This window comes from Pipistrellus kuhlii, unplaced genomic scaffold, assembly GCF_014108245.1.
Source record: "Pipistrellus kuhlii isolate mPipKuh1 unplaced genomic scaffold, mPipKuh1.p scaffold_m20_p_1, whole genome shotgun sequence".
NCBI classification, from domain to species: Eukaryota; Metazoa; Chordata; class Mammalia; order Chiroptera; family Vespertilionidae; genus Pipistrellus; species Pipistrellus kuhlii.
In genome coordinates this window covers 171,875,167-171,902,196 of record NW_023425404.1, presented here as the reverse complement: position 1 = coordinate 171,902,196, position 27,030 = coordinate 171,875,167, and the positions used below count along the sequence as shown (strand labels likewise).

The 27,030-nt window shown below is 38.4% G+C and overlaps 1 protein-coding gene and 1 non-coding gene across 2 annotated transcripts; one reads left to right on the top strand and one right to left on the bottom strand.

Moving 5' to 3' along the window:
- Window positions 1-261: 261 nt before the first annotated feature.
- CNGA1 (cyclic nucleotide gated channel subunit alpha 1) lies at window positions 262-14,040 on the bottom strand. The gene is made up of 8 exons (XM_036417094.2): window positions 13,923-14,040; window positions 11,832-11,948; window positions 10,599-10,661; window positions 8,614-8,655; window positions 8,420-8,533; window positions 5,687-5,794; window positions 4,812-4,918; window positions 262-3,608 (listed from the first exon to the last, which is right to left on the bottom strand). The coding sequence occupies exons 1-8, from the start codon at window positions 14,027-14,029 to the stop codon at window positions 2,203-2,205; spliced, it is 2,064 nt and encodes a 687-aa protein (XP_036272987.1). The 5' UTR covers window positions 14,030-14,040; the 3' UTR covers window positions 262-2,202.
- A 6,465-nt stretch (window positions 14,041-20,505) lies between these two features.
- On the top strand, window positions 20,506-20,573 carry LOC118710362. Its single transcript, XR_004985388.1, has one exon. It is a non-coding gene; the product is annotated as a small nucleolar RNA SNORD52 (small nucleolar RNA).
- The last annotated feature ends 6,457 nt before the right edge of the window (window positions 20,574-27,030 follow it).

Sequence of the window (27,030 nt, the reverse complement as noted above, 5' to 3'; positions counted from 1 at the left end):
TGGGGGACACTCATCACACTGGCAAGATTGGTGATTGGGTTTCTGCTTCCTTGCTATCTGGCCTCCATGAGTTCCAGCATTCTCTCTCTCATCTCCTAGACACAATTATTAAAGATCTTCAAAGTCAGGCCATCCCTCCCTTGTCCTTATGCCAAGTCTGTCCTAGTCCTAATATATTAAGAAGCTAGTTATAGACAAGCATTTGGAGACTGGAATCAGCCTGCAATATGGCTGGTCTCTGGATTTCTAAATTTGGCAGCCACGTGTACCTAGGTCAGCACTTCACTGTGGGTCTCCCCAAAGCCACATGTTTTCTGTCCTTTTACAATATTCCCTAATGAAGCTGAAACCCAGGTGTGCACATCTGAATTGCCCTCCAGGTATCTAAACTGGAGCCCCCACCACCATCTGTCGAAGTCTCTACTTGGGCAAGTTGTGAGAAAAGAGTTGGCTAAACCCTACTTACTCCAAGTCTTTAAACCAAGAATCTGCCACCATCCAATTCGAGCAAAGCAAGACTCATAGAGCATAGGGTCAAAGGTCATCAAGTCAGAACCGTAGGATATGTCTCCAGCCCAAATCAGACTCAAAGTGCCCACTCCTGGAAGCTGTGAGTGGGGTTGCTTCTCGAGATATGTAACCCTCACTCATTCCTGACTTACCACATCTGCCTGACATGAGAAGCCAGCAAACTTCTTTACGGTCTTACAGGTTTGTATGACAGGCAAGAAAGAGCACAAAGAAAAGAATGCAATGCAGCTGAAGCAAAGGAATGATAAGAATCAGAAAGAAAAGAGAAGAAAAGGAGCACCTGTCTCAGGCAGAAGCCATGTTACTTATTATCTATGGCCCTCCCACTCCAGGAATAGCCACTTCTACAGCGAAGAAATCCCTGCCAGCTGTTACTGAAGAGACAGGCAAAATGTAGAAGGGAAACTTAAGACTGCAAAGACATACTGTGTATAGTACAATGGGTAGAGAAGAATAAATTCTATTATTGAGCTACACTGACTGGAGTCCATATACATATCCGATATGTCAAATTAACAAGGAGCTGCATTAAATCATGTTGTTTTAGGTGGGGATAGAAATCTTTTATCAATTTCTGTAATCTGTATTAGGAAGAATATTTTGAAACATGGCTGGGCTCAGCAGTAAGAGCTGTGTGATTGATTAGCAATGTCTTCTATGGCCACATACTTGTCATACTTGTCCTTTTCTTTTCTAGAACCATCCTCCCATTTATTTCTTCCTGGTGCTCTAGGTAGGTGCTTCTCAAGCTTTAATGCGTCACCTAACAGTCTTGCTGAAATGCAGATTCGGACACAATGGGTAGGCCTGAGATTCTGAGATTTTAAAAAGCTCCCAGGTGATGCCCATGCAGATCCATTGAACTCCCAGTTTTCTTGTCAAACATTACAACTTCCTTTGTTAATCACCCAGCAATATTATTATCTTTATCTCTTTTCTGGTGACCAGAGGAAGATAGTAGCCACTGCTGTCAGGCCTTAATAATAAAAAAAATTTTTTTTTAATTTATTATTTAAAAATCCTACAAAATGTTTTTATTTTAAGGTCCTATTTATATATATATAATATATATGCATATATTTGTACAGTAAAGTCTGATTTCTAATTCTTTTATCAGTAAGAAATTTCTCTCAACCAGTCTTTCTAAGCCTATCTATGATGATTAATATCCTTAAAATGACCTTGAAGCTCTACAAGATCCAAAACTCCCTACTAAATAATTAAATAAATAATGGTCACTATCTTTTGAAAATTTATTTTTCTTTATTGCATCCTAATTCTTTTTAAACAGTATTCTGAACATGATGCACATGGTACTTCCCAGTTCCTCCTCAACCATGTAAATTGCCTGAAAGTGAGGGACACTTGTTACCTTTTATAAATATTGTTACACGAAGGGAGCAAACGTGGGGGGAAATCAGAAGATGTAGATACCGATAAGTTAATCAGTTAAACCTTCGTACATTGTCCATTGCGGAAAATCCCAAGATACGATGATTCTTTAACCATAGTACCTTACATGCTAGTGTGTTGGCCTTGTGTTCTGCACCAAAAGCACATTTTCCTCATGGAAAATCCCCCAGCTGTACCTTTCTCTTCTTCCAACTTAATCATCACTGAGTCACAGAACCGAAAGGATCATGGGCTGTGTCCTTGCTAATAGCTAGCTCTTCAGTCCTGTGTGGGCCCAATTTCAGCACCAGGTCCTTCAATGGCTGAAAACTCTGTTTCAATAAGTGGTTTCAGAAATTTCTCCACCTTGGTTAGCCTCTGCTTCAGTTTCTGCTGCATGGACTCATACTCGGCCAGGATCCGAGCAAACCTTGTTTGCATGAGGTCTACTGACCCTTCCATCCGGGTGACCTTCTCTTCAAGATCTTTGGGGTCGTGTCCAGCATTCGCGATGTTGACATCCAGCAGACCATCTTTCATCAAGATTTGCCTCCCCTTCTCTTCTAGCATACCTTTAGCATCTGGGTACTCAGTCAGAGCTTCCATGAGGTCGTCTTTTGAGAGACAGAACAGATCTGAGTAGCCAATGCTTTTAATATTGGCTGTCCTTCGGTTGCCAGCTTTGCTGCCTTTGATGTTAAGGATGCTGATCTCGCCAAAGTAGCTGCCGTCACTCAACACCACAAACTGAGTGATTCCATCATCTGCCACCACAGCGAGCTTGCCTTCCTTGATGATGTACATCTCTCGTCCGATGTCGCCTTTCTTGCAAATGTAATCTCCAGGGCTGTAGACTTGGGGTTGTAATTTCAAGACCAGCTCCACCAATAGACCAGCCTCACAGTCGGCAAAAATGCGCACCTTTTTTAACGTGTCTAAGTGGACGCTGATGGCAATCTCCGCTCTTAGTTTGTCCGGTAGATACTTCAAAACTTCCCTCTCATCCACCGTCTTTTTGTTGGTCCACAGATAGTCGAACCATTTAATAACTCTCTTTTCCATATCTTTGCTTACATTTCGAAAATGCATGTATTGCTTGATGGCATCAATTCTTGCTTGAAATTCTGCTCTGGCTGCATTCATGTTGGAAATCATAGACCCTATGTTACCAACGATGGTAGCAAAAATTAATACTCCAATTAAGAAGTCAACCACCACGAAGACATACTCAGAATCCCTCACAGGAGGCGGTGTTTCACCAATGGTGGTCAAAGTCAGCGTAGACCAGTAAAGGCTATAGACATACTTTCTAGCCAAACGGCCAAATTCAGGGTCATTGACATCAGGATAGACCCACGTATCATTTCCAAATCCAATCGCTTTGGAAATGGAGTAGTACACACATGCGTTCCAGTGGATAATGATGACGATGTACATAACAAGGTTAGAGATCCTGAAGATGTTGGGGTAGTTAGTTCTTGTTTCTGTTCTTTGGAAGAACTCAAACATTCGAGAGATCCTTAAGAGTCTGTTTAATCTAATTTCCGGATAGTTCCACCCCAGCTTAAAATATAGCAGATCGGTTGGTACCACGGATAGAACATCAAGTTTAAATTGTAAGTTTGATTTATATTTCTCTATGAGTTTAAGCTCTTCCTTCACCAGCAGTCCTTGCTCTAGGTAACCTAAAGTAGAAAAAAAAAATCAATTTAATGTTTTTTCTTTTCATGCTATTGTAAATTTTTCTGAAGTAACTCTCAATAAACTTCATTGAGTTCAAAACAAGAACTCACTTTCAATAAATATGCTTTTAGCAATGTAGTAAGATATGAGCACCAATCAACATATAGCTATGGAACATACTGTTTTGCAGAAATAAAAAGTAAAACTTTGTATGTGCAAAAGTGAGAAATTATATGCAATTTATATACAAATCTCTGTAGATCAGTATCTCTATCCAGGCCAAGCCACTGCCTTTATGAAAAGTGTTTCTTGGAAAGTCTCCTAGACCCCTGAGTACTGTGCTTATACCTCAGGTTACTCTCTTGACAAAACCCCAACCCCACCCTTGAAACGTGGGCACCATTGTGAATATTCTTTCCTTGCTCCTTCAGTGTGAAGTGTAAGTGTCCTTGGCGTCAGCATTCCTTAGTTAGACATGTGGGGTCTTCCGTTCTCCTACACTGCTACCATGGGCCTGGTGAAGTAAATCCAGCATTTCAGCACTCTGATACATTTCACCAGGAGAACAATTTGTTCTTCCTCCTCTACCGACTATCAGAGCTGCAAACAGGACACAGCAACAGCAACGCTCTGTGTTCACTGGTTCCCTTTGCATGTGGAAGCAGTGTAGAAACAGTGAGTTTGTATCTACTTAGCAAGAGTACTTAAAGTAGGTAGTTATTAGATTCTTCCCCCTGATCAATAATGCCTCAGCATAGGTCACAAAATTGAGTTAAGGATGTGTGTTCTGCTTCTTATAAAATTTCCAATACAGCTCTGCTGGGTACAATGACACTTCCCCCCATGCCTCTTTAATCTCTCCGTGAGGTAGCATTTCCCTTTCCCCACCAGGCCGACGGACTGTTTCTGCTCTCTCTAGCCCTTTCACGTGACATAAACCCAGTGAACAGGGTAACAGAGGAAAGCCACCCATCACATTCAAAAGGTTGTCTAGAAACATCCCTTCCGAACCCTTTGGAGCGAACTAAGCCTGTGAGTGGGAATATGGTATTCTTGCTTTCAACTGTGTTTTTTTCCTTTTTTTTCTCTCTCTAAGACAGGTGTTTGTGAGTTACTTTGAAGAATGCTTTAATAGAAAATTTTCAAATTATATTATAGATACAAAAGCATGAAATTGCAAAGTATCCCAAATTGAACATATTTACCTGTCCTGGTTCGTACGAACATATCAAGAAGATAGACTACATCTGACAAGTAATCAAAAACGAGCCAATATGCTAGGTAATCAGACTGGAGCTCATCAAAACATGCTCTGTAAAAAAAAAAAAAAAAAAAAGTATATAAATAAAATGGGAGCCATTTCAGTAAAAGTCCTCTTTGTATAATTTTCTCATGAATGAGACGTATAATACTAGGAGAGGGTCCTTAGAGTCCATTGAATCAACCATGGCTTTCCCAAATCTTTTCCCAAATTGGAGTGGTTGGATTAGTTTTCTCACACTTCTGAATTTCAACATCCTTGCCATTATACTAATTAGCTTTATAAAAACATCAAATAAGAATGAACAACCTAGAGCTAAAGTGAAATACATTGGGTCATATACATAAATAACCAGGTTCATACTGACTGCCAGTGCCCAAATGCTTCAGGAAATTATGCTTGGTTCTGGATGGCTGAGCTGCTTACTGGCTAAAAGACAGGAAACCATAGAAATTATTTGGGAAATACACCTTGTTTTAAACCAATCTATATCCTTGATCTTTTTCTACTCTTGGCAAAATTTTTTCCCTTAGGAAGAAAAAAAATTTTTGTCCCCCAAAAGTTTTAATTAAATGATTGGGCAATCAAAATTTAAAAGTATCCTCTTCATTCCTCCATCCTGCTACTGGGTTTCCAGGTATATTGGCAAGGAAAGTTCCTAGTCCTGATCTTAGGAAAACACGTTGAGAGCAACATAGAGTCTCTTTACAAGCTGAGATGAAGAAAAGAGGTGTGCCCTAAAGAGCTTGAAGCCGAACAGTTATGTCAGTTAACCTGGAAACTGGAAGTGAGCTGAGATCCACAAAAACATAGAGAGACCTTGCAATAATCAGAGTCCAGTTGTACATGACGGGTAAGGTGATGCAGAACAGCCAATTGTAGTATGTGTTTCCCGAGGGATCAATCACCATGACTTCTTTCTTCTTCCTAGCAGCAATCAGAAGCGGAGGGGAAAGTTACCAAGAAACAAAAACATTTCAATGTCACCTGTCAAATACGACTATGCCCATCCCCACAATGAACAAAAGAGAAGGAAGCTGGAGAAGCCAGAAGGTTAGCTTGGCTTAAGTGCACTGGTCATAAGAAACTAGTTCATGAAGGGTGGCAGGATACCTTGTTTCCCGGAAAATAAGACAGTGTCTTATTTTGCTCCCAAAGATGCGCTAGGTCTTATTTTCAGGGGATGTCTTATTTTTCCATGAAGAAGAATACGGTACACATTTATTGTTAAATGAAAATAAAGGAAATTTATTACCTGTATACGGTACGGTAGTACGGTAGTTGTCAGCACAAATCAGACAAACTGTGAATCCTACAGTATCAAGAATTTACTCATTTATTCATTGACAATCACGTCATCATCTTTTGGAACATCATCATAACAATCCAATTCCTGAATTTCCTGGTGAATTTCTTGTGACTCCATTTCTTTCAGAATCAGTGGACCAAATCTCTCATGTTTAGCCTAGGGGGGCCTTATTTTCGGGGGGGATGCCTTATATATCACTCAGAAGGAAACCTGTAAGTAGGTTTTATTTTTGGAGGATGTCTTATTATATTTTCGGGGAAACACGATAGTTCAATTACTAGTCTTACATGAAATCAAATTTTACACTTCAATTAAAGCCCTTGTTTTACTGCGATGCCGTAGATACTTCTTTCTCTTCAGCCACAAAGAAGGAATCATTGCATAGATCATGCCAAACCCTGGACATTTCACAGAACCCTTTGGTAGGGTATAGATGGTGGGAGAATGCTGGCTTTGCCAAGCCCCCAACCAGGGAACAAAACAACCAAGAACTACACTGTAAGGGGAGAGCTCATGGCTTTTTTCTAATCTGTAGGAAAGAACAACATAACACAATCTAATAAACGTGCATATGCATAAGCACATACAAAGGATTAAGGGAGGCAAGAGTGGGCAAGAGGAAGGGAGGAAGAAAATATATGTTCAAATAAATGTTTTAAACGTTTTTGTAGTATCAAGCCTATATTTTTAAGGACTTTTTTCTTTATACAAACGTCAACAACTTTCTAACAGGCACAAATAATTGAACCATTGTCTGGTAAAGAGTTTTAAGTAAGTTTAGAAAACAATTTTTCCTTTAATAAAAATCAAAAAGAGCTGAAACGGGTTTGGCTCATTGGATAGAGCATCGGCCTGCGGACTGAAGGATCCCAGGTTTGATTCCGGTCAAGGGCATGTACCTTGGTTGCGGGCACATCCCCAGTGGGGGGTGTGCAGGAAGCAGATGATCAATGTTTCTCTCTCATTGATGTTTCTAATTCTCTATCCCTCTCTCTTCCTTTCTGTAAAAGTCAATAAAATACATTTTAAAAATAAAAACAAATAAAAAGCAAAAAGAGTTTTGCAACTACCACTCTGCTACCAGAATACAGGAGTGGGATTCCACCATTGCTCATGGGGCTGGGGTTCTTGGGGTGCCACTGAAATGAGCACTTTCAGAAGCTCCCATGGGATAATGCGGTGTGATAGAAGACTTTGTATGGAGCTCTATTTCTCAGCTTCCAACATCCCATTTCCCTTCAGCCAGCCCTGAATGAGGGGCGGCTATGGATTCCACAAAGCCCAAGCAAGGCCAGTGCCCCGAGCTTTCATTCCAAGTTGCAGCTGGGTCCAGTCCAGCCTCAAGTGAATTCAAGTCCATTAGTCCATTGTATGGCGTCTTACATTACTGGGACTCCTGCAAATGCAGGGAGTGTACTCCCTGGAACAGAAGTACAGGGCCCAGAGCCCAGAGTTAAGAGTGTGTGTAGCCTTTGTCTAGGAGTGTAAGTGGTCAGGTTTCTCCCCCTTACAGTGGCTACACCTACCCTGGGCACAGCCTCACTTCCTGGCGTGACTGGCATACAGGCCCCTTCCCACGTCATTCAGACCTTCCTGGGCATATGCCCAAACTGCCTTACCTGGAGAACGTTAAATTAGCCAAGCTGTATAAATGACATGCCTATATGATCTAGTCTTCCCTTTACTCCCTTCCTGTTAAAGAATAACCAGATTATCACAACAGTATCGACTCAGCCTTATCATGGTGCGATTCCAGTTCTCAGATGTTGGTTTGAAAAAGGATCATTCAAATGGCTGGTAATTTTGCTTTTGAAATGAGGCGTGGCTTTTGCAAGGAGACTTCTTTACTTTGAAGTATTTCCCATATAGTACAATATTTATTATGCAAAAATATTAACAAAATTATTGAACTTATATTTCAATTTTTTAGATTGATGGTGAGATCCTAGGAATCCTATGCTCCACGGAGCCTAACTCTCCCTCAGTAGTAAGTTTATCTCTATCAGGGTTTGGGGAAGGGAATTAATGATAGCAATGAAAATTCTTGATGAGAAAACTAAGAATGAGGCTTCTGTTGTTAAGAAAATTTTAAGAAAATAAGAAAAAAGTTAAACTACATTTAATAACAATTTATTTAGTCTTCACAGAGGGCCTCTGCATATAAAGTTTCAGGAAATGTCCCCTGGATCCAAAACCTATCGCCAATACATTCCTGATTTCAATGAGAATTAAAAAAAACTTACTCTTCTTTCTTATCTTTGTCTTTCTTTTCCTCTTTCTTTTTCTTCTCTTTGTCTTTTTCTTTTTTCTTTTTCTTCTCTGGGTCCTTTTTATTTTCACTTTTATCAGCTGGCTTGCTGAAAAAGTGAGATATTTAGTTAGTATTAGAATGCAAAAAAAAATGTCATGAGCAGAAAACTGTGGAAGTCTAACTTACCTCTTCTTTTCTTTTTTCTTTTTCTTTTTTTCTTTTGGCTTTCTAGAGAAGAAACAATATTTCCATCACATAATCAAATTCCATTCTGACTTCCATTCTGACTTATTTTTCTCTCCACCAAACAATAATTCTCAGCTTTGTATTCAAAGACTTCCCCTGTGTTTCGAAGACAGAAATCTGGTCTTCTAATGGAGAGTTCTACTAAAAGGTACATGCATCCAGGTAACAAGGCAAACAAAGAATAATTCTTGAGTAGGTGAATGTGGAAAACTAAAGAAGATAGAGCTGGGTAAAGGCATAAACCCAAGGAGAGAAATTTAAGAAACAAGAGCTTCTAAAAGAATGTACTTTCCGCCGAAACTGGTTTGACTCAGTGGATAGAGCGTCGGCTTGGGGACTGAAGGGTCCCAGGTTCGATTCCGGTCAAGGGCATGTACCTTGGTTGTGGGCATATCCCCACTGGGATGTGTGCAAGAGGCAATGGATCGATGACTCTCTCTCATCGATGTTTCTAACTCTATCTCTCTCCCTTCCTCTCTGTACAAAATCAATAAAATATATTTAAAAAAAAAAAAAGAATGTACTTTCCAAGTTTCAATGTATATGTTTTAAATTATTTCAAATTTAGGATTCTTGCTATTACTTATATTTATCCTTAAATAAGAGCTTTGAGAATTTTGAGAAAATACCATCAATTTTTGTAGAGCATTAATTCTGCCTGAAGCAATTATTTTCTGAGTAGTCAAAAAGCTCTGTGGTGACATAGTGGAATCCTAATTCTTAGAATCATTCACTAAATCTGAGATTACGTATATATGCAATTTTTTCCTGAGTGGAAATTATGTGATTAAAGGCCTCTTTCCATGATTGCTTTTCTCCATGAGCAGAAAAAGGATTCTGGAGCCAGACAGCCAGACCCAAAGTCTCAGCAGGCTGCCATTGTTGGCTCTAATGTCCTGGGAAGAGTTACTGTTGGCACATCAAAGAACAGGCATGTCACTACCACAAGGATAATCAGAGAAGGCTGGTAAAGGGAGGGAGGTCTACACCTGACCTCAACGTATGAGCAAGAGTTGGAAAAGTTGAGAAGAGGGAGGATGTTAAAGGGAGGACATTTTTTGGTACAAATATACAAATAAATTTCATCTGGGTGCAAATGACCAGAAGTGGAAAGCTGCTACTGAGGAGAAATAGGAGATAAAACTGACAAGTGAGGCTTGGTATCTAAGGCCATCCCGTCAAATGGGAACAGAACATAAAGTTGAAAAGGGGAGAATTTGTCTTTATGGGAACTCACTCCTGTGAGACAGGACTGAACACCCTAGCATCAACCCGGAAAGATGGTCCTCACACGCTGCTTAGGTGGCGCTTTGAAATTCAGAAAAGCTGAGGGCTCACACCAAGTGAAATAGAAATGACAACATGCCAGGCCAGATGGTAGAAGAAGGTACCAAAGAGGCTCAAAGAGTGGTATGCTAACATGGGCATGCTACATAAGGGAGATGGCCCGCCAGTTGCTTATGTTCCCTAAGAAGGCTCAGAGAGTACAAAAATGATCCGAAATGTGCTGGAGAGAGGGCACCAGCATCACTGAGATGTTCAGTGGTACTGATAATAGGAGATGCTGATACAGAACTGGGCTTCTCAAGAGCAAGAGGGATGCCAGGATCTAGAGAGAACAGAGACTAGTGGCAATGCTTACCCTTCAAAGCGAGATGGGGCTCATAATAGTAATTCACAGTATTGAAATGTTCACATGCATACATACACACACACCACTTTTAATATGGGTAGCTACATTTTTCAGAAGTACATAAACAAACAATAAAGCGACAGAATATCAATGTCATTGCCTAATATCCGCCCTATAACAGGTTCAGATATATCCCTAACTTTTCACTGGTTTTCTCTATTTATATTATAAAATAAATGTAATAATTATTAGTATATTATTATATTTTGTTTCCTATTGTAAATATACTTACTGCTCCTTATTGCTGCTGTTGTTAACATTGAAAAGTGCGATGACACCAGGCAGGTGCTGTTCCCTAGGGAATGAGAAGTACAGTGAAATCATAGTAGTCTCCATCCATAAATGTCTATGGTAAGCACACAGCCTCAAAGAACAACTTTTTTTTCAGTTTCTACTTATTACTAATTATTGTCTAGACAAGTTTTGAAAATGCAGAGCCTCCATGAAGCATGAGCTATCAAATATCATGCCATGAAACAAAGTGATTAGTAAACACCTGCTGATCAGTGCTCACACCGAGAAGTAGCATCCTTATTGGTCTCCACTGAGCCAACTGGATGCCGCTAACACCCAGCAAGAGACCTGAGACTTACACTTAGGAAGCTAGGAAGGGGAAAGAAAGGCAAATGGAAAGAGTGGAAAAACTGGAGGTAGTCAGTTGAAAAGAGAAATAGGAGAGAAGGAAAAAAAGGCAGGACAAACAGCAAATAAAAAGTGACTATGTACCATATATATTTTATAGAATGGCAACCCCTGACCCACACCACCACACACAGCTCCCACCCCCTCAGACTAGCATGTTTGAAGTTTCCATGATTGCTTATTCCCTACAAAGGATTTTAAGCTTTTCTCTTCTAACTACTCACTCCAGTTCTCTACTTTCCTGAAAGGAAAGTCAAATGGGATTTTTAAAAAATGACAACCAAGCCCTAGCTGGTTTGGCTCAATGGGTAGAGCATCAGCCTGTGAACTGAAAGGTCCCAGGTTCGATTCCAACCAAGGGCACATGCCTGAATTGCAGGCTTGATTCCCAGCAGGGGGCATGTAGGAGGCAGCCAATCAATGATTCTCTCTCATCATTGATGTTTCTATCTCTATCCCTCTCCCTTCCTCTCTGAAAGCAATAAAAATAAATATTAAAGAAAAAAATGACAGCCAAACAGAGCTAAACTACTTCAGGACCCTAGAAGAAGGATCAGAGAGAAGGAGGAAATCAGAGGGGACTGGGGCATGAAGCGTAAGAGACAAACATGTGTCTTGGGAAAATGATCAGCAAGAGTATGTCTTGGAGCCCCATGGACATGAATAATCACCGTCTCCCAAGAAAAGAAGTAGCGAGCTCCTCCCAAAATCCTGCCTAGTGATGAAGGAGCAGGACCATTTGCCAAGTCCCCTCAAAGGAGGTCTTTTTTCATCTAAACAATGGTTTAAAAACCAGGATAGGGAAACAGATTAGATTGCTCACCTCTGTGATGGTCCTCCCTTCCTGCGTGAACTATTTCTGAAGGAATCCCCTGCACAGGGGTTTTCACTCTCGGAGTCTTCAAATATAGAGGCACTGTCATTGTCGTCAGAAAAGGAGCTACAGTCCAATGGGAGGGAGAGGTGAATTAGGTCAATGCTCTAAACCAAGCATGTCAAACTCGCAGCCTACAGGCGGCACGCGGCCCACAAGGAATACTTTTGCGGCCCAGCCAATATAACGGTATGTAAGAAACGTTTTAATAAATATTTCGTAACTTAATTTTTACAATATCCTGTTATACATAATGATTAATAATGAACTACAACGTTTGCTAATGATATGTGATCATATTGCATTCTTATCCCTTACACACCTTACATGCAGGAACACCATTTCCCTCCACTAATACTAGCAGCGAATATTTTAGAGCCAATTGCTGCTACATCATTAGTCTTGGACTGACTTATTTGGTGTGTACAAGAGGAAATAGTTTGCTTTCGGAGGATAAGAAAAATAGGTTTATTTGTGTTCTGCTTACTAATTTGTGCTGTTATTCAGTGTCTGGTAAGTTAATGTTCAAGAAAAAAATATTAATTTTATTAAAATGTTCTATTATTTTATGTTAATGATTACAAATTTATTTCAGCTCTTTGTATTCAGCATGTCTCTATTGAAATAAACCTACATTTCTATGAAAATTGAAGCTTTTGTTTTTTTGCGGCCCACATAAACTTAAACCTTGTTTATTTGGCCCATGTTAGCCTTTGAGTTTGACATGCTTGCTCTAAATTGATATAGAGGAATGCCAATTCTCATTAGGGTGATGCTTACCCCTTTTCCTTCCCTCTCAAAGTAACACATACAGCGACTTTTAATTAGAGTGAAATGAGAACTGTACAGAATACGTAGGATTGTAACCACAATTCAGTGATATACATGTAATTAAGAAAATACTTTCTAGGTCATATACAGGGATATGGACTAACTTATGAAAATCCTAAAGGCTCAGTGCACAAATTTGTGCACCAGTAGGGGTCCCTAGGCCTGGCCTGCGGGATCAGGCCAAAACCAGTTCTCTGACATCCTTGAGGGGTCTCAGATTGCAAGAGGGCACAGGCCAGGCCAAGGGACCACACTGGTGCATGATTGGGGCCAGGGAGGGATGCAGGAGGTTGGCCAGCCAGGGAGGAACCACAGGAGAGCTCCAGGGTGTGTCAGGGTGTGTCTCACTTAATCCCAATTGGTGGGACCCCAGCAGCAAGATAACCTACTGGTTGGAGCATCTGTCCCCTATGATGTGATCAGTGCACATCATAGCAACTGGCCGACCAGTTGACTGTCTGCCCCCTGGTAGTCAGTGCAGATCATAGTAAGTAGTTGAGTGGTTTTAGCATATCATTAGCATGTTACACTTTGATTGGTTAAACAAGTGACTGGATAACTGGACACTTAGCATATTAGGTTTTTATTATATAGGATTCCTTCCATTAAAAATATATTCAACCAAATGTATATATGTTCTCTTCATTTATAGAAATAGAATAACTGCATTAAATTATACTTTTAAAATGTGCTGGCATTTCACACTCTGTATTTTTTCACATGTATCTATGGCAATGTTATCCCTTTAGAATTTAAATGTCCCATGAGGAAAGTTCTTGACAGTGGTTAGAAAAATATTTGGCATAGGGGCTTCTAAATGAGCCCAATAATGTCTATGTTTATTTGTTGTACAGGTTATGCTGTTTCAAAGTTTAAATAAACTTACTACATTAAATAAACTATAAAGTTCAAGGTTACAAATTAAAAGTTAAATTGAGCCTTGGCTGGGTGGTTCAGTTGGCTAGAGCATGGTCCCACACACCAAAAAGGTTGAGAGTTCCATCTCTGGTTGGGGCATGTACAGGAGGCAACCGATTGGTATTTCTCTCTCTCTCTCTCTCTCCTCTCTCTCTCTCTCTCTCTCTCTCTCTCTCTCTCTCTCTCTCTGTCTTTGTCTTTCTCTCTCTCTCTTAGGTAAGTATTAAAATTTTTTTAAGTTAAATTAAAATTTAAGAGCTCCATTAAAAATACATGGAAAAATGGAGTTACCTGCATGCTCCATTTTCCATCCTTCTTATTTTCTTTTCCATATCTGGGACAATCACATTGGGAATGTTTATGAAAGAATGCTGTGTATTGATAATATTTTTCTTCATGGTTATTTTAATATCTGGGGAGAGAAAAGGCTTATTAATTAGTAGGAAGATTTTTTTTTATACTTACATACATAATCAAAAGTTTCACTCTATGAAATAAGCCAGTCAATGAAAGAGAAACACCATATGACCTCACTCAATTATGGATATATAAACTGATGAACCAAAAGATAGATATAGAGACAGTAAAGCAACAAGCAGACTGTCAAATTATAGCGGGGAGGGTAGGGAGATCTGGGGGAGATAAGAGATCAACCGAAGGACTTGTATACATGTATATAAGTACAACCAATGGACACAAAACTCTGGGGAGGGTGGGTATGTATGGGGGGGGGGGCAATGGTAAGATATGTACACAGATAATAATTTAATAAAAAAATTTTTAAAAAAGTTTCATTCTACCATTATTCTAATGCTTCTAATCTTATTTCCAATTATACGTGAGAATTTTTCTTTAATAGAATAGAAACATGGCCTAAGCTCTTAATTACCACTCACCAGTTTTTGGTGTATTTTTTTAAAAATATATTTTATTGATTTTACACAGAGAAGAATTGAGAGGGATAGAGAGTTAGAAACGTCGATGCGAGAGAAACATCGACCAGCTGCCTCCTGCACACCCCCTACTGGAGATGTGCCCGCAACCAAGGTATATGCCCTTGACTGGAATCGAACCCGGGACCTTTCAGTCTGCAGGCCGACGCTCTATCCACTGAGCCAAACCGGTCTCGGCTGGTGTTAATTTGCACAATACCTCTTTATTACATAGGATTAATACATGCTCAGTGTATATAAAATCCAAACAACATAGAGCTCTAGTCTCATTAACAGCACATATAATTCCTGTTCCTGCCCACCTGTACCTACAGGACCTAGTTTTACTACCTTAAAAGTTTTCCCAGGGAACCCCTCAAGGGGTGCCTCACATGTGCTGGCTTTTGTGGAGATAGATATGTTCTTTAATGCTCACACCCTCACAAGATGGCTGCCTACAATCAGGCTGGCAGGGGGGTCAGTGAGGGATGACCAAACAACCGAACAGCAGGCTGTGTGGGGTGACCAGGCTGGTATGGGGGTCAGTTGGGGGTGACCAGCCCAGCAGGGGGTGCAGTTAGGGGCAATCAGGCTGGCACGCAGAGGCAGTGAGTGGCAATCAGGCCAGCAGAGGGGGGCAATTAGGGGAGACAAGGCAGGCAGGCAAGTGAGCACTTAGGAGCCAGCAGTCCAGGATTGTGAGAGGTTTCCTGGATTGGAGAGGGTGCAGGCTGGGCTGAGAGAACCACCACCCCCATGCATGAATTTCATGCACTGCACCAAGCCTCTAGTTTTATAATAAAAGGATAAATATTAAAATATTTTTCTCAAATAAACATTATTTTAAAGCAAAGAAGACTTATTTTTAAATATATTTTTGTTATTGACTTCAGAGAGGAAGGGAGAGGGAGAGAGATATAGAAACTTCAATAATCAGAGAGAATCATTGATCAGCTGCCTCCTGCACACCCCCAACTGGAGATCAAGCCTGCAACCCAGACATGTGTCCTGACAGGGAATCAAACCATGATTTTCTGACTCATACATAGCTTAACCACTGAGCTCTGCCAGCTGGGCAACACATTATTTAACTTATAGAAATGTTCATGATATAGTGTTAAGCCAAAAAAAAAAAAAAAAAAAAAAAAAAAAAAAAAAAAAAAAAAAAGCAGATTGCTAAGCAATATTTATAGCATATCTTATTTTATTTTTAAAAATTATGTATATGTACATAGAAAAGATAAGCACTTTAATGTCACATATGCTAAGATTTTAGTGGTGACATAAGTATTTTCACTTTCTTCTTTGTGTTCTGTATTTTCTCCTAATTTATTTTTTATTTAGGAAAAACGGTAGTACTTGTACATAGGATTTTGTACAAGTTAGCACTTTTGCTTTAAAGGGATGTTTTGCAGTTCTTTCCCAATCTCAGCAGTCAATTGCAGAGCTTAGATTGTTTCTTGGTGTTTAGCAATGCCCCCAGCGTTGTGTGACCAACCACAACAGGCTTTGCTAGCTCTGCAGCAGGTCACCATGCCTGAAAACAGGCATCTCTTGTTTGGCTGAGATGTGGGTTCTAACCCCTGCTTTTCACCAAACTGCCAGGGAGACCCCAGCAGAGATGTTTTTGAGTTTCAGTTTCCTCTTTGTAAAGTAGAGATCGTAATTCCTTCCCTGCCTATTTTAATTATTCTCTATTTGGAACTAATGCAAATATATTGCTTCATAAAATATATATGAAGCAATACTGAAGGCTGTGAAGAATTATACAAAAGCAAATTGATGATATTATTCTATAATCTCCAAGTTCAGAGAGAGGCAACTATCAACTATCTTATGGAGACAAAGAGAGCTAAAATGGTTAAAATAATCTTCCCTTAATCCCCCGCCCCCTTGAACTATAACTTTGAGAAGTCAAATTTGTTAAGGCAACTAGTTAACAATTATCTTCCTAGGATCATACCCACGCTGTAATTCCCACAAAAAAGAAAACAAAGCTGACTATTGCTATGTATACCCATGGCAAACACAGGGACCTGTCAGGCTTGTTATGTACATTATGATCCACTTATGAAGAAAACAAAATACTTTCTCAGCAAAACAATAATTTCACCAAGGAGGTCATTATTGCCATAATCATTATCATTACCTTCACAATTCACAGAAAGTTTACAAAGGAGCCATCATAAAATAAAAATCTCAGTTAATCAAATTCAATTAATGAAACCATCGAATATCCAAATACATTATCTAGTACTATTTTTGCAGCCAAAACATTTTACAAAAAAAATGTTGAAATAAAAGAGTAGTTTAAATGACAGAAAATGTCAGGATCGTGAGAGCAAAATATTTGTTTTGTTCGCTACTATTCCCAGTGACCAGAACTAGAAATATTTTTCACATCAATTTAAAGAACTTATTATAACTATAAAGTCACATATATATTATGGTCATGGAACATTGCAAGACCCTTCATCATGAAAGAAAGTACTTTTTAAAAAATCAATATGCCATACTAATCAAGAGTAAGAAATAGACTTCTCATAATGGCAGAAGGCCTAAATGTGTTGTTATTCCCACTTTCTCCATTGAACAAAAAAGTATTCAGAATTCTAAAATTTGATTTAAAAATTTAACAGATTCTAATTAATTGAAGTTCTATTTTCCTTTTTTGTTAGGGTACCTCATTCTTTCTGCTTTATAATGGAATTTCTCAGAAATGCATGTTGATGAGAAGTGTTTTTGGAAAGTCAAAATTATCTCTTCAAAACATATAACTTAAAAAAACATATAACTTATTTCTTGTTCTTGTCTCACATTGATAGAAGTCATAGAACAATGTTAAATAATAGATAGCATCACTCCTTGTCTTGTTTCAGTTGCTAGAATTTCTTCTATTTTTGTCCATTAGTTTCAGATAAATATTCTTTATTGTATTCAGGAAGTTTTCTTTTATTACTAATGTCTTATTTTGTCAAGAGTAAATGTTGAATTTTATCAGTTACCTTTTCATCCACAAAAGCTGTATGAGTTGTTAAAGTTAAGTTGATATATACTTTGGAACATTTGCACATTTGAGAACCATGAAGTGTAATTATAAGCACTTGTCCCACACAATAAAGTACCTATATTGGTAAATCTTGGCACAGTGGTTGTTTGCTGATTGAAAGCTACATTATATACCTCCTTTAAGGGGGTGTAGAAAAGTAACAGCTGTGGAAAGTTTGGTTGGTGCCATAGCCAAAACTTAAAATATGGCAGCTCAAGTCCCACATACTTTTACCCAAGGTGAAGGCTCTGGCATATGTGGACTTACTCCTTTTGATCAATAAATTAACAAGTAAAATATATTTTAAGAGAATTCTTTATATACACTGAGTGGCCAGATTATTATGATCTCTGAATGCATAATAATCTATCTACTCAGAGTGTGTGTGTGTGTGTGTGTGTGTGTGTGTGTGTGTGTACTAGAGGCTGGGTGCATGAATTTGTGCAAAAGGAGGGAAGGTGACATGGACGGTTGGCTGGCCTGCCAGCTGGTCGAACTCCTGGTCAAGGGAATAATTTGCATATTAACCTTTTATTATATAGGATATACTCTGAGTGGCCAGATTATTATTCATTCAGAAGTCATAATAATCTGGCCACTCAGTGTATATAAATATTATTATTATAAATGTAACCATATATATATATTTTCTATTGATTTAAGAGAGAAAGGGAAAGGGAAAGAGAGATAGAAACATTAATTATAAGAGAGAATCATTGATCAGTTGACTCCTGCACATCCCACACTGGAGATTGAGCACACAACCAGAATCAAACTGTGACCTCCTGGTTCATAGGTCAATGCTCAACCACTGAGTTAAGCCTACTGGGCAACAAGTAAAATATATTTAAGGCACACTGCCTGTTTTTGGAGGTAGTTCTTGGGCTTTTTCAATTGTGCCCATAAGTTTTATTCAATTTAATTTTTCTTTCTTAACTTAAATTTAGACATTTTCAGTGTAGAAAATAGTCTATCATATCCAGACTTTTTAGTTTTTAGCTCATATCAACTTCACAGGTTAAAAACTGTGAAAAAAATGAAAAAGAGACAGATCTTCAATAGCTTACATTATTTAATGAATTAAATAATTTGTTGTTATCTTTCATTGAAGAGCTATTTGACATTGTTTTTCTCTTCCCTGTAGTTTTCTTTTTCTATTTCTAAGGGTAGGGTCCTTAACTTAAACTTTACTTGTTAATCTCTAACTTTATTTGACTGTGTGGCCAGAGAATGTAGCTTGTATACTATTAGGTTTTTATTTATACCCTGATGCTTCATTCACACCCATCTTCTTTTGTCTGCCTGCTTGATCTAACGATGACATAAGCGAGTGATATTCATGAAAAGAATAAATACAGCAGAACAAAAAAGTTAAGGTAAAATAGTCAAAATGTAAAAAATTAACTTAAGATGTGTCTTTATTGACAGGAACATTTTAAAAGCTTGGTTTAATAATGTCTAACTTTCTAATATAGAATGAAATTATAAATATTTAAAATCTTATAATCTTTGCACAAACAAAATGATGAGTAATTTTGAAATTTATAAAAACAAAACATGACAGTAATTAATAATTGTTTTCAAAATATAATTGAAATAGAAATGCTTATCACGAAGAATTAAAGGAAGGCAAGGTGATTTAAATTCTGGCTCCATTACATAATAGTAAGATGTTGCCTTAAAGGAGCCACTTATTCATCCTAAAAAGGGGATATACTGGTTATAATGTTTATAAAGAGGTCCTCAATGAGTTGAGGCTCATATTTTATTTTTTTATTAAGAATTATATGAATTTGATGGTGTTCTATCTTCAAATATATTAAAGAAGAAGCAAATTAGTATATAATACTTCCTTAGAGAAAGACACACCTGCCAAAGTTATTGTTTTTGACTTCTAAGAATGAGTTTGAAATTTGCAAAAAGCAGGTAGCATTTACCATCTTGTGATATTCAGATTAGCAGAATCATATTGATAGGCCTTTACATATTATCATGTTAAACTAAAATTGTGTTTTAGCAGAAAATTAATTCATCTGTCAAAAATACAGAGAAATTAATAAAAATACAACCATTAGCTGTAACTAGAAAGCATGTAGCATGGAAAACAAAGCAGATGCTGATGCTTTAATAAGTCAAAACCAAGGTGTAAGCATATGTGAAAACACAACTGCAATTGCCTTTGGTTCTTACCTTTGGTTGCTTAAGCAGTGTATCTGTGTCTTCTAGAAATGTAAGTCAGCAAGTGGTGTATCCAAAATAAACAGGGAGATAGTGTAAACCTTGACATTGTCAAAATCCAGGTCTTAACTTTTAAAAATAATAAAAAAGCTGATCTTTTTCCTCTCTTTCAACATGTGCAAATGGCTAGTTTTCATAATCACGTTCAAAAGGAAAGAAACAATCCCGTGGCATTGGCAAGGGGGATTTTCCCGAGTCAGTCCTGGATTTGCGGATTTAGAGAAGGATGAAAACAACAGCCACCAAATCACCCTTATCCTTCGCCAGGGCCCAGCTTATTAATATGTATGAGAGGTAGGGCTAAAAGGGGTGTCTCAGAACTACACCTCTTAACAAGTTTGAAATTAAAATTAACCAAAGGTAAGATTGTCTGATGAATTTTGTTATTTATGCTATCAATTTCCCCAGGTTTACAATCTTGAAAGAAGTGGCTCTTTGTCTGAGGAGCTGCTTCCTGGAGCCCATTTGTAATGTGCGGATGTTGGTGGTCCTGCATCCAGGCCTTCTGTGCATGGCTCCCCGAGGCAGGCCCCGGATTCCCGCAGGTGGGTATGGATCTACAGCGCCTTGAGGGAGTTTAAGATGTCCACCAGTGTTATCCTTGAATAAAGATCCCTTCCCAGAATGGCTTCTCCTGATCCAGGTCTCATAAACTGGGAATGATGAGTTCTCAGACTAGAGCCTCTTATGCTAGTTCTGAAGAGAAAAATTAAGTTCTGACTCATTTGGGGGTGGGGGGAAGGGGAGAGAGAATTGTCTAGGTTTTTACAAAGTATAGTTAAAGATTTAACTATAGTGCCATCATACTAAAAACTATTAAAATTAAGTAGGGTGCACTTATTTATTCATTGCCCTGTTTATTGTGTGGACGAACTGCATGTTTGAAACACATCTGATCAAGAAATACGAAGAATGAGTCTGAGCTTGCCCAAAAGAATAATTCATGCTTTAGATGTGCAAAAAAAAAATCAATAGTCCAGCTAGTTTCTAAATGTTATTCTGATGACTTAAAAGTAAATTTTCTTAAGAATTTTTGATGCAACGTTTGACCTTTTACGTGTTTACAATACTTTTCCCTAAGGCTCAAAATCAGAATGGCATGAAATAAACACTGTCTCCATCTAGCAATCTGCCTTCATTTTAATCTGTCAGAAATCTCTCCAGAAATACATCATTCTTTCTCCAGTACTTGAAACAGCTGTCCTGCGGAATAGTTAGCCATTAAACAACCCAGTAGCATTTATGGCCTCAGATAAGTGGCTACAGCTCCCAGTGGGATTAAGAAGCTATCAAAAGAGGAGAAACCCCAAGATGCCTGGCAAAAAAAATTAGCAGGGTACTGCGTTCTTTTGGAAAATTGGCTTGTGGGATATAGAATTTAAAAATAACAATTATAAAATAAAACGTGCACCATAAAGTGTGGATAATACGGAAGAGATGAAAACAAAACTGAAACATATTCTTACCATTCTGGGACAATTGATTAATATACTAGAGGTCCAGCGTGCAAAATCATGTGCGGTCCAACCGCCCACTACTGCTCACTGAACTCCCCCCCGCCCACCCGCCTGCCTGCCACTGCTCTCATGGGCCCACAGGGGAGGGACCAAGAGGTGGTCAATGCACCTCATGGCGACTGGTCTAGCGGTTATTCTGGTCGTGACATTTATGGTCTCTGGCCTTTTATTATATAGGATAATACATATTTAAAATGTATAATAACATATAAATCTATTTTTAATAAAAGTACTCTGATTTTAATATTATATTAACACTTTCACATTATTAAATATATATCAAAAGCATCCTCTTAAAGAGTGCATCATATTCTGCCATATTCTATTATTCGTAATTTATTTATTGGTTTCCCTATCACTGACTTATTTCTTCTGCTTTATAATATTTCAAAATGATTCTTGTATTCTTAATGAAATGGAATGTTTCTTTTTTATGGTCTGCTTGTTCTGTGACATGTTCTTAAGTTATTTAATGAATTAAATAAAATCATCAGATCAATGATTCTAATAAACCTCTCTTCCTCTTAACTCCTGGCTGACATCATGAAACTTCATAGAACTTGTCATTATGAAACAGTTCCTCCCTCTCCCCACCCCACCTCACCATGCACACACACAGTTCTTTACCTCTGTGGAGTGCCTCATTCCTTTGATCTCAAATGCACTTTCTTTTATTGTACTAGCTCTTGTACTTCATGCACCTTTCCCATGCCAAAACACATAGCTAAGGATGAACTAAGTATTATAATTCTTGGGATAATGCTTATTAGTTATATAGACTTGAAAGAATGACTTAATCTTTCTGAGCCTCAGTTTCCTTTTCTGTAAAATGGAAATATAACCTACCTTATTAAGTTTTTGTGAGGGCGAATGGAGTAAGATTATAACATATCGCACACTGGTGGTATACAGGACACAATAAATGTACTCTCTTTTCCTCTCTTCCTTCCCTTTCCTGTAAGCTCTTCGATAGCATCTAAGCTGGAGCTTTGCCTCACATTGCTTAGGCTTCACCAGTATGTTGCTGTTAGACTTTTTTATATATATATTTTATTGAATTTTTTTTACAGAGAGGAAGGGAGAAGGATAGAGTTAGAAACATCGATGAGAGAGAGAAACACTGACCAGCTGCCTCCTGCACACCTCCTACTGAGGATGTGCCCGCAACCAAGGTACATGCCCTTGACCGGAATTGAACCTGGAACCCTTCAGTCCATAGGCCAATACTCTATCCACTGAGCCAAACCGGTTAGGGCATGCAGTGAGACTTTTGATAGGCAGGAATATGTGGCTATTAAATAACTAATTTATGTAAAGTTACAGGAATTTTATTTATACCTTATTTCTAAATAATTTATTATATAATTCTAACAGTATGATCAAATAATATAGTAATTAATTGGAAATAAATTATATTTTAATGTATTTTTATTGATTTTAGAGAGGAAGGGAGAAGGATAGAGAGATAGAAACATCAATGATAAGAGAGAATCATTGATGGGCTGCCTCCTGCATGCCCCCTACTGGGGATGGAGCCCACAACCCAGACACGTGCTTTGGGCCGGAATGAAACCTGAGACCCTTCAGTCTGCAGGCTGATGCTCTATCCACTGAGCCAAACTGGCTAGGGCTGGAAATAAATATTAATGGAAATCTGTTTTATGCATGTAAAGTGCTTAACAATGAGAAATAATAATTCTTCATAAATACATGGAATTTGTTCAAGTGTTTGTCTTTCCAACACACAGTTCCTGAGCACCACACATGCTGGGCACTGCTCTAAGGTCTGCGAGCACCTGCAAGCCCTTTCCTTGAAACTGTACAGAGGAGGAAAACAGATTAGAGAAGAGAAGCTTCCGTTCAGGGTAACCGAAAGCTAAGGGGACACATTTCAAAGGCCTTACGGTTTGGGATGAAAGGAACTGGACTAGAAGATGTTTTGGGGGAAAGTGTCTCAGCTGAAATTGAAGGGAAGTAGTAATGTTTCATTTACAAACTGACATATTAGGATATTTATCCAATTTACCCAAGTTTAAAAGGGCCAGCATGTGTTTTGTTTTGTTTAGTTTGTTTTGTTTTCCCCACCAAAGTGCAAGTAGCTTTATTCACTCCATAGGAATGGATTTCCTTTCCTGGGGCCTGCAGTAACCTTCACGGAGGGGAAGAGGAGAGCCACGCTGGATTATCTGTTTAGTAGGCTACTTTTAGTCCGGTACCCAGTCTTGCTTTGTCAGCTCCCTCTAAATCTTTATAATCCCCTTTAAACTGCCTCTAGTTATAGATGCTCATTTGCATGCCATTGACTCCAGTGTATGTGCTTTGAGAAAATTTGGCTCTTGGCCTTAAATTATTAAATATTTGCTAGTCTGTCTTCTAATATATCAAGACCTTCCGCCAGAGTGGTCAATGAGGTCTCCTCTGGATTCGTAACCACAATAATTAAATGCCATGTGATTAATTGTTTAATGCCTATATCCCCTGTAAGAACTGTAAACTCCATGAAGGCAGAGGCTGTGTCTGTGTTGTTCTTACTGTACCTGTAGTATGACGTTCAATATCATGCAGAGTTATTGATTCAACAAATATTTACTAAGTGCCAGGCTTTCTTCTACACACTGGGGAATCAACAGTAAACAAAACTAAGTTCCCGCCTGGTGGAGTGTACATTCTCAGGGGGTGGGAAATACAAACAGAGCAGCAAACTGAAGTCATGATAAAGAAAGCAACACAAGGGAATAGGACGTGGTGTGGAAACAGGCAGGGCTGTTTTAGCTAAGAGAGTCAAGGAAGGCTTCATCGAGCAGAGACCGGATATACTAGTAATGATAGAGTTAGCCATGCCCACATGGAGGGGTGGCAGGGGGGTAGAGATCTGCCTGGCAAGAGCACATATGCAAAGCTTGAAGATAGGCCTATGCTTGGAGCAGTAAAGGAACAGCAAGGAGCTCAGTGGGTAAGTTAAAGGAAGCAAGGGGAGGAGGATGGATTAAGGTCTAAGGGCCAGACCATATAGAGTACAGTTAGGAGGCGCCATGACAGATTCCTGCCCTGCTCTGGATTCAGACCAGGATAGCAGACGTGGAGCTGTGAGAAGGGTATATCTTTTTAAGACAGAAGCAGTTAGATTTGCCAATTGATTGGATGTAGCATGTGAATGAAAGACGGGAGTTAAGGATGACTTTAGATTTTTTTGACCTAAGCAACTAAGGTCGCCATCTCCTGAGGTTGGAAGGAGACCAAGAAGAACAGATTGGGGACAGAGGGATGTTAGGAGTTCTGTTTGGGAAATAAGCAGCTGCATGTCAGTGTCTCGTTGAAATGAATAAATAAAAATGTACGTATTTTCTTCTACTTACTTTATCAGTGAGGATTCAACCAAGATAAATGTTGGCTGCATGGTTCAGAGAGTAGTAACATTCATAAAGAGAAACAGTAGAACCTTAGAGTGCAAAGATTCTTATATGAATTTCATTGGCAGAGTTTGAGGGCCCAGGACCCCATGATATCATAATTTGGCATATAGATGAAAATGGGTTATTTTCTGAGATGGTCCATGATTTTCATCAATTTGCCTTACCCAAAGAACTAATATATTAACTAAATTAATATATTATAAATTCATTAAGTATCTATTAACATTTTTTTGTTTATAGAACTCAATTAGAGTAAAAAATATGTAAAATGTGCAAAAGTAAGAAAATTATATTGCTCTTATTCAGTTAAAAAGAAAAAAAGGATAGTATTACATGTTAGGCACTGGGGTAGGGAGCTTTCATAAGATTACCCACTAAGAAAGGTGGTTTAGCTTAATAGTTAGGAATATCAGCTTTGCACATTAGATACATGGGTTCAAGTCCCAGTTCTTCCACTTGCTAGCTGTGTTACCTAGGGCAACTTATATAACTTCTTCACTTTTTAGTTAAATGATATATCTAGTATGGTAAACTGTCTTCCACAAGGCGCTTAATACATTGACAGATTTCTGCTAATGAGCAAACCACCTTTGATTATAATTTAGCCTCTCGGGTAAATCTGTTTACAGGGAAAAAGCTCACTCATATAGAACATAGTCATCTAATCTATAAAACCAGACCCACAGAATGAATAAATGGAGTAGAATTTTAGAGCCTATGGAGTCACAATCCCATCCCTCAGAGTTGTACACATACCAAGTTACCATCATTTTATGGTAACTGAAATTATAAGACCCTTCACAAAGTATTATACAATTTAAAACAAATAAAATATTTATTTTCATGTCTGAATTTAACCGATAAAATTTTGGTTAACCCTCTTATAGATCTAGGAGGAGCTGAGTAATAAATTTTAGCACTTGGTGTTAATAGCTGCTTGGAATATTGGAAATTTAATAGACTGGAGTTAGACTAAGGTAGACTTGCATTCTAACTCTGCCAATTTCCAGCAGCATTATGGTCGTGGGCAAATTATTTAACTTCCTTGAGTCTCCGTTTTTTCATCAGTATACTGGAGGATTCCTTTATCAGACTGTGGTACTTAGAGATAATCTACACAAAACTCTTCCCACAGTGTCTGGCACAAACCAGGTCCTCAAATATGGTAACTATTAACATTATTATTATTTTTTTTCACTGAGAGACAGTTATTGGAGCGCACTACTAATTAATTAATTAATTAATTAAAATTCTTTCTATTAGAGTATCACATTTCTAGTTAAGAGTAATATGATTAAACGCAGAAGAGATCAGAAGAAGTTCGAGTAGGAAAGGAATCTATCATGTGGCAGCACAGGGTTCTACCTGAGAATGTTAAGGCTTTTAGGTAAGTAGATTATCACTGCCAGGCAACTAACTACCTGTTAAATAATTGTCAGAATTCACACAGAGTCTGGAGAGTCAAGTTCCCGTCAGAGTGGAGCATCTCACTGAAAATCTCAGCAATAACAAGGTTCACAGGAAAGCCACACTTTTGGTAATAGGTCTAAACTAGATCTAGGGCAAAGGATATACTCCAACAACCATAACAAATCTTAAAACAAGATTGTAAAGAATCCAGCTAGTCTCCAAGGAACTCACCTCCTTTTCTCTCTTTTAGGAAGGTTAACACAAATCCAAACCTTTACAATTTAATCTCATAATGCCTGGCATTCAGTCAGAAAGATATATATATATATATATATATATATATATATATATATATATATATATATATATATATATATATATATATGGCTAATATGGAAAATGTCCCCTCGGGAGTTTGACCAGGAGACCAGGAGTTCAATCACTAGCTATGACCACCAGGGAGGGACACATGGCAGGCGACCAGTGGTGGCAACTGGGCACTGAGGGAATAAGGGAAGGAGGAGGCGGGGAGGCAGGGAACCTGATCAGCACTGATTGCCAGCCAGGCCTAGGGACCCTGCCTGTGCATGAATTTAGTGCATCAGGCCTCTAGTTACTAGATAATTACTAAAGAAGCAGAAAATGTAATCTATAATCAGGATAAATAGCAGTAGTTTCAGACCTACAGATAGTGGAATTAGTAAGAAGTCCTTAAAATATCTATTCTAAATACACTCAAGAGTTGTTTAAAAAAAAATGGACATAATGAATAAACAAATGTGAAAGGCATGAAAAAGTAACAAATGGAACTTCTAGAAATTAAAAGGAAGCTGTCAAAAT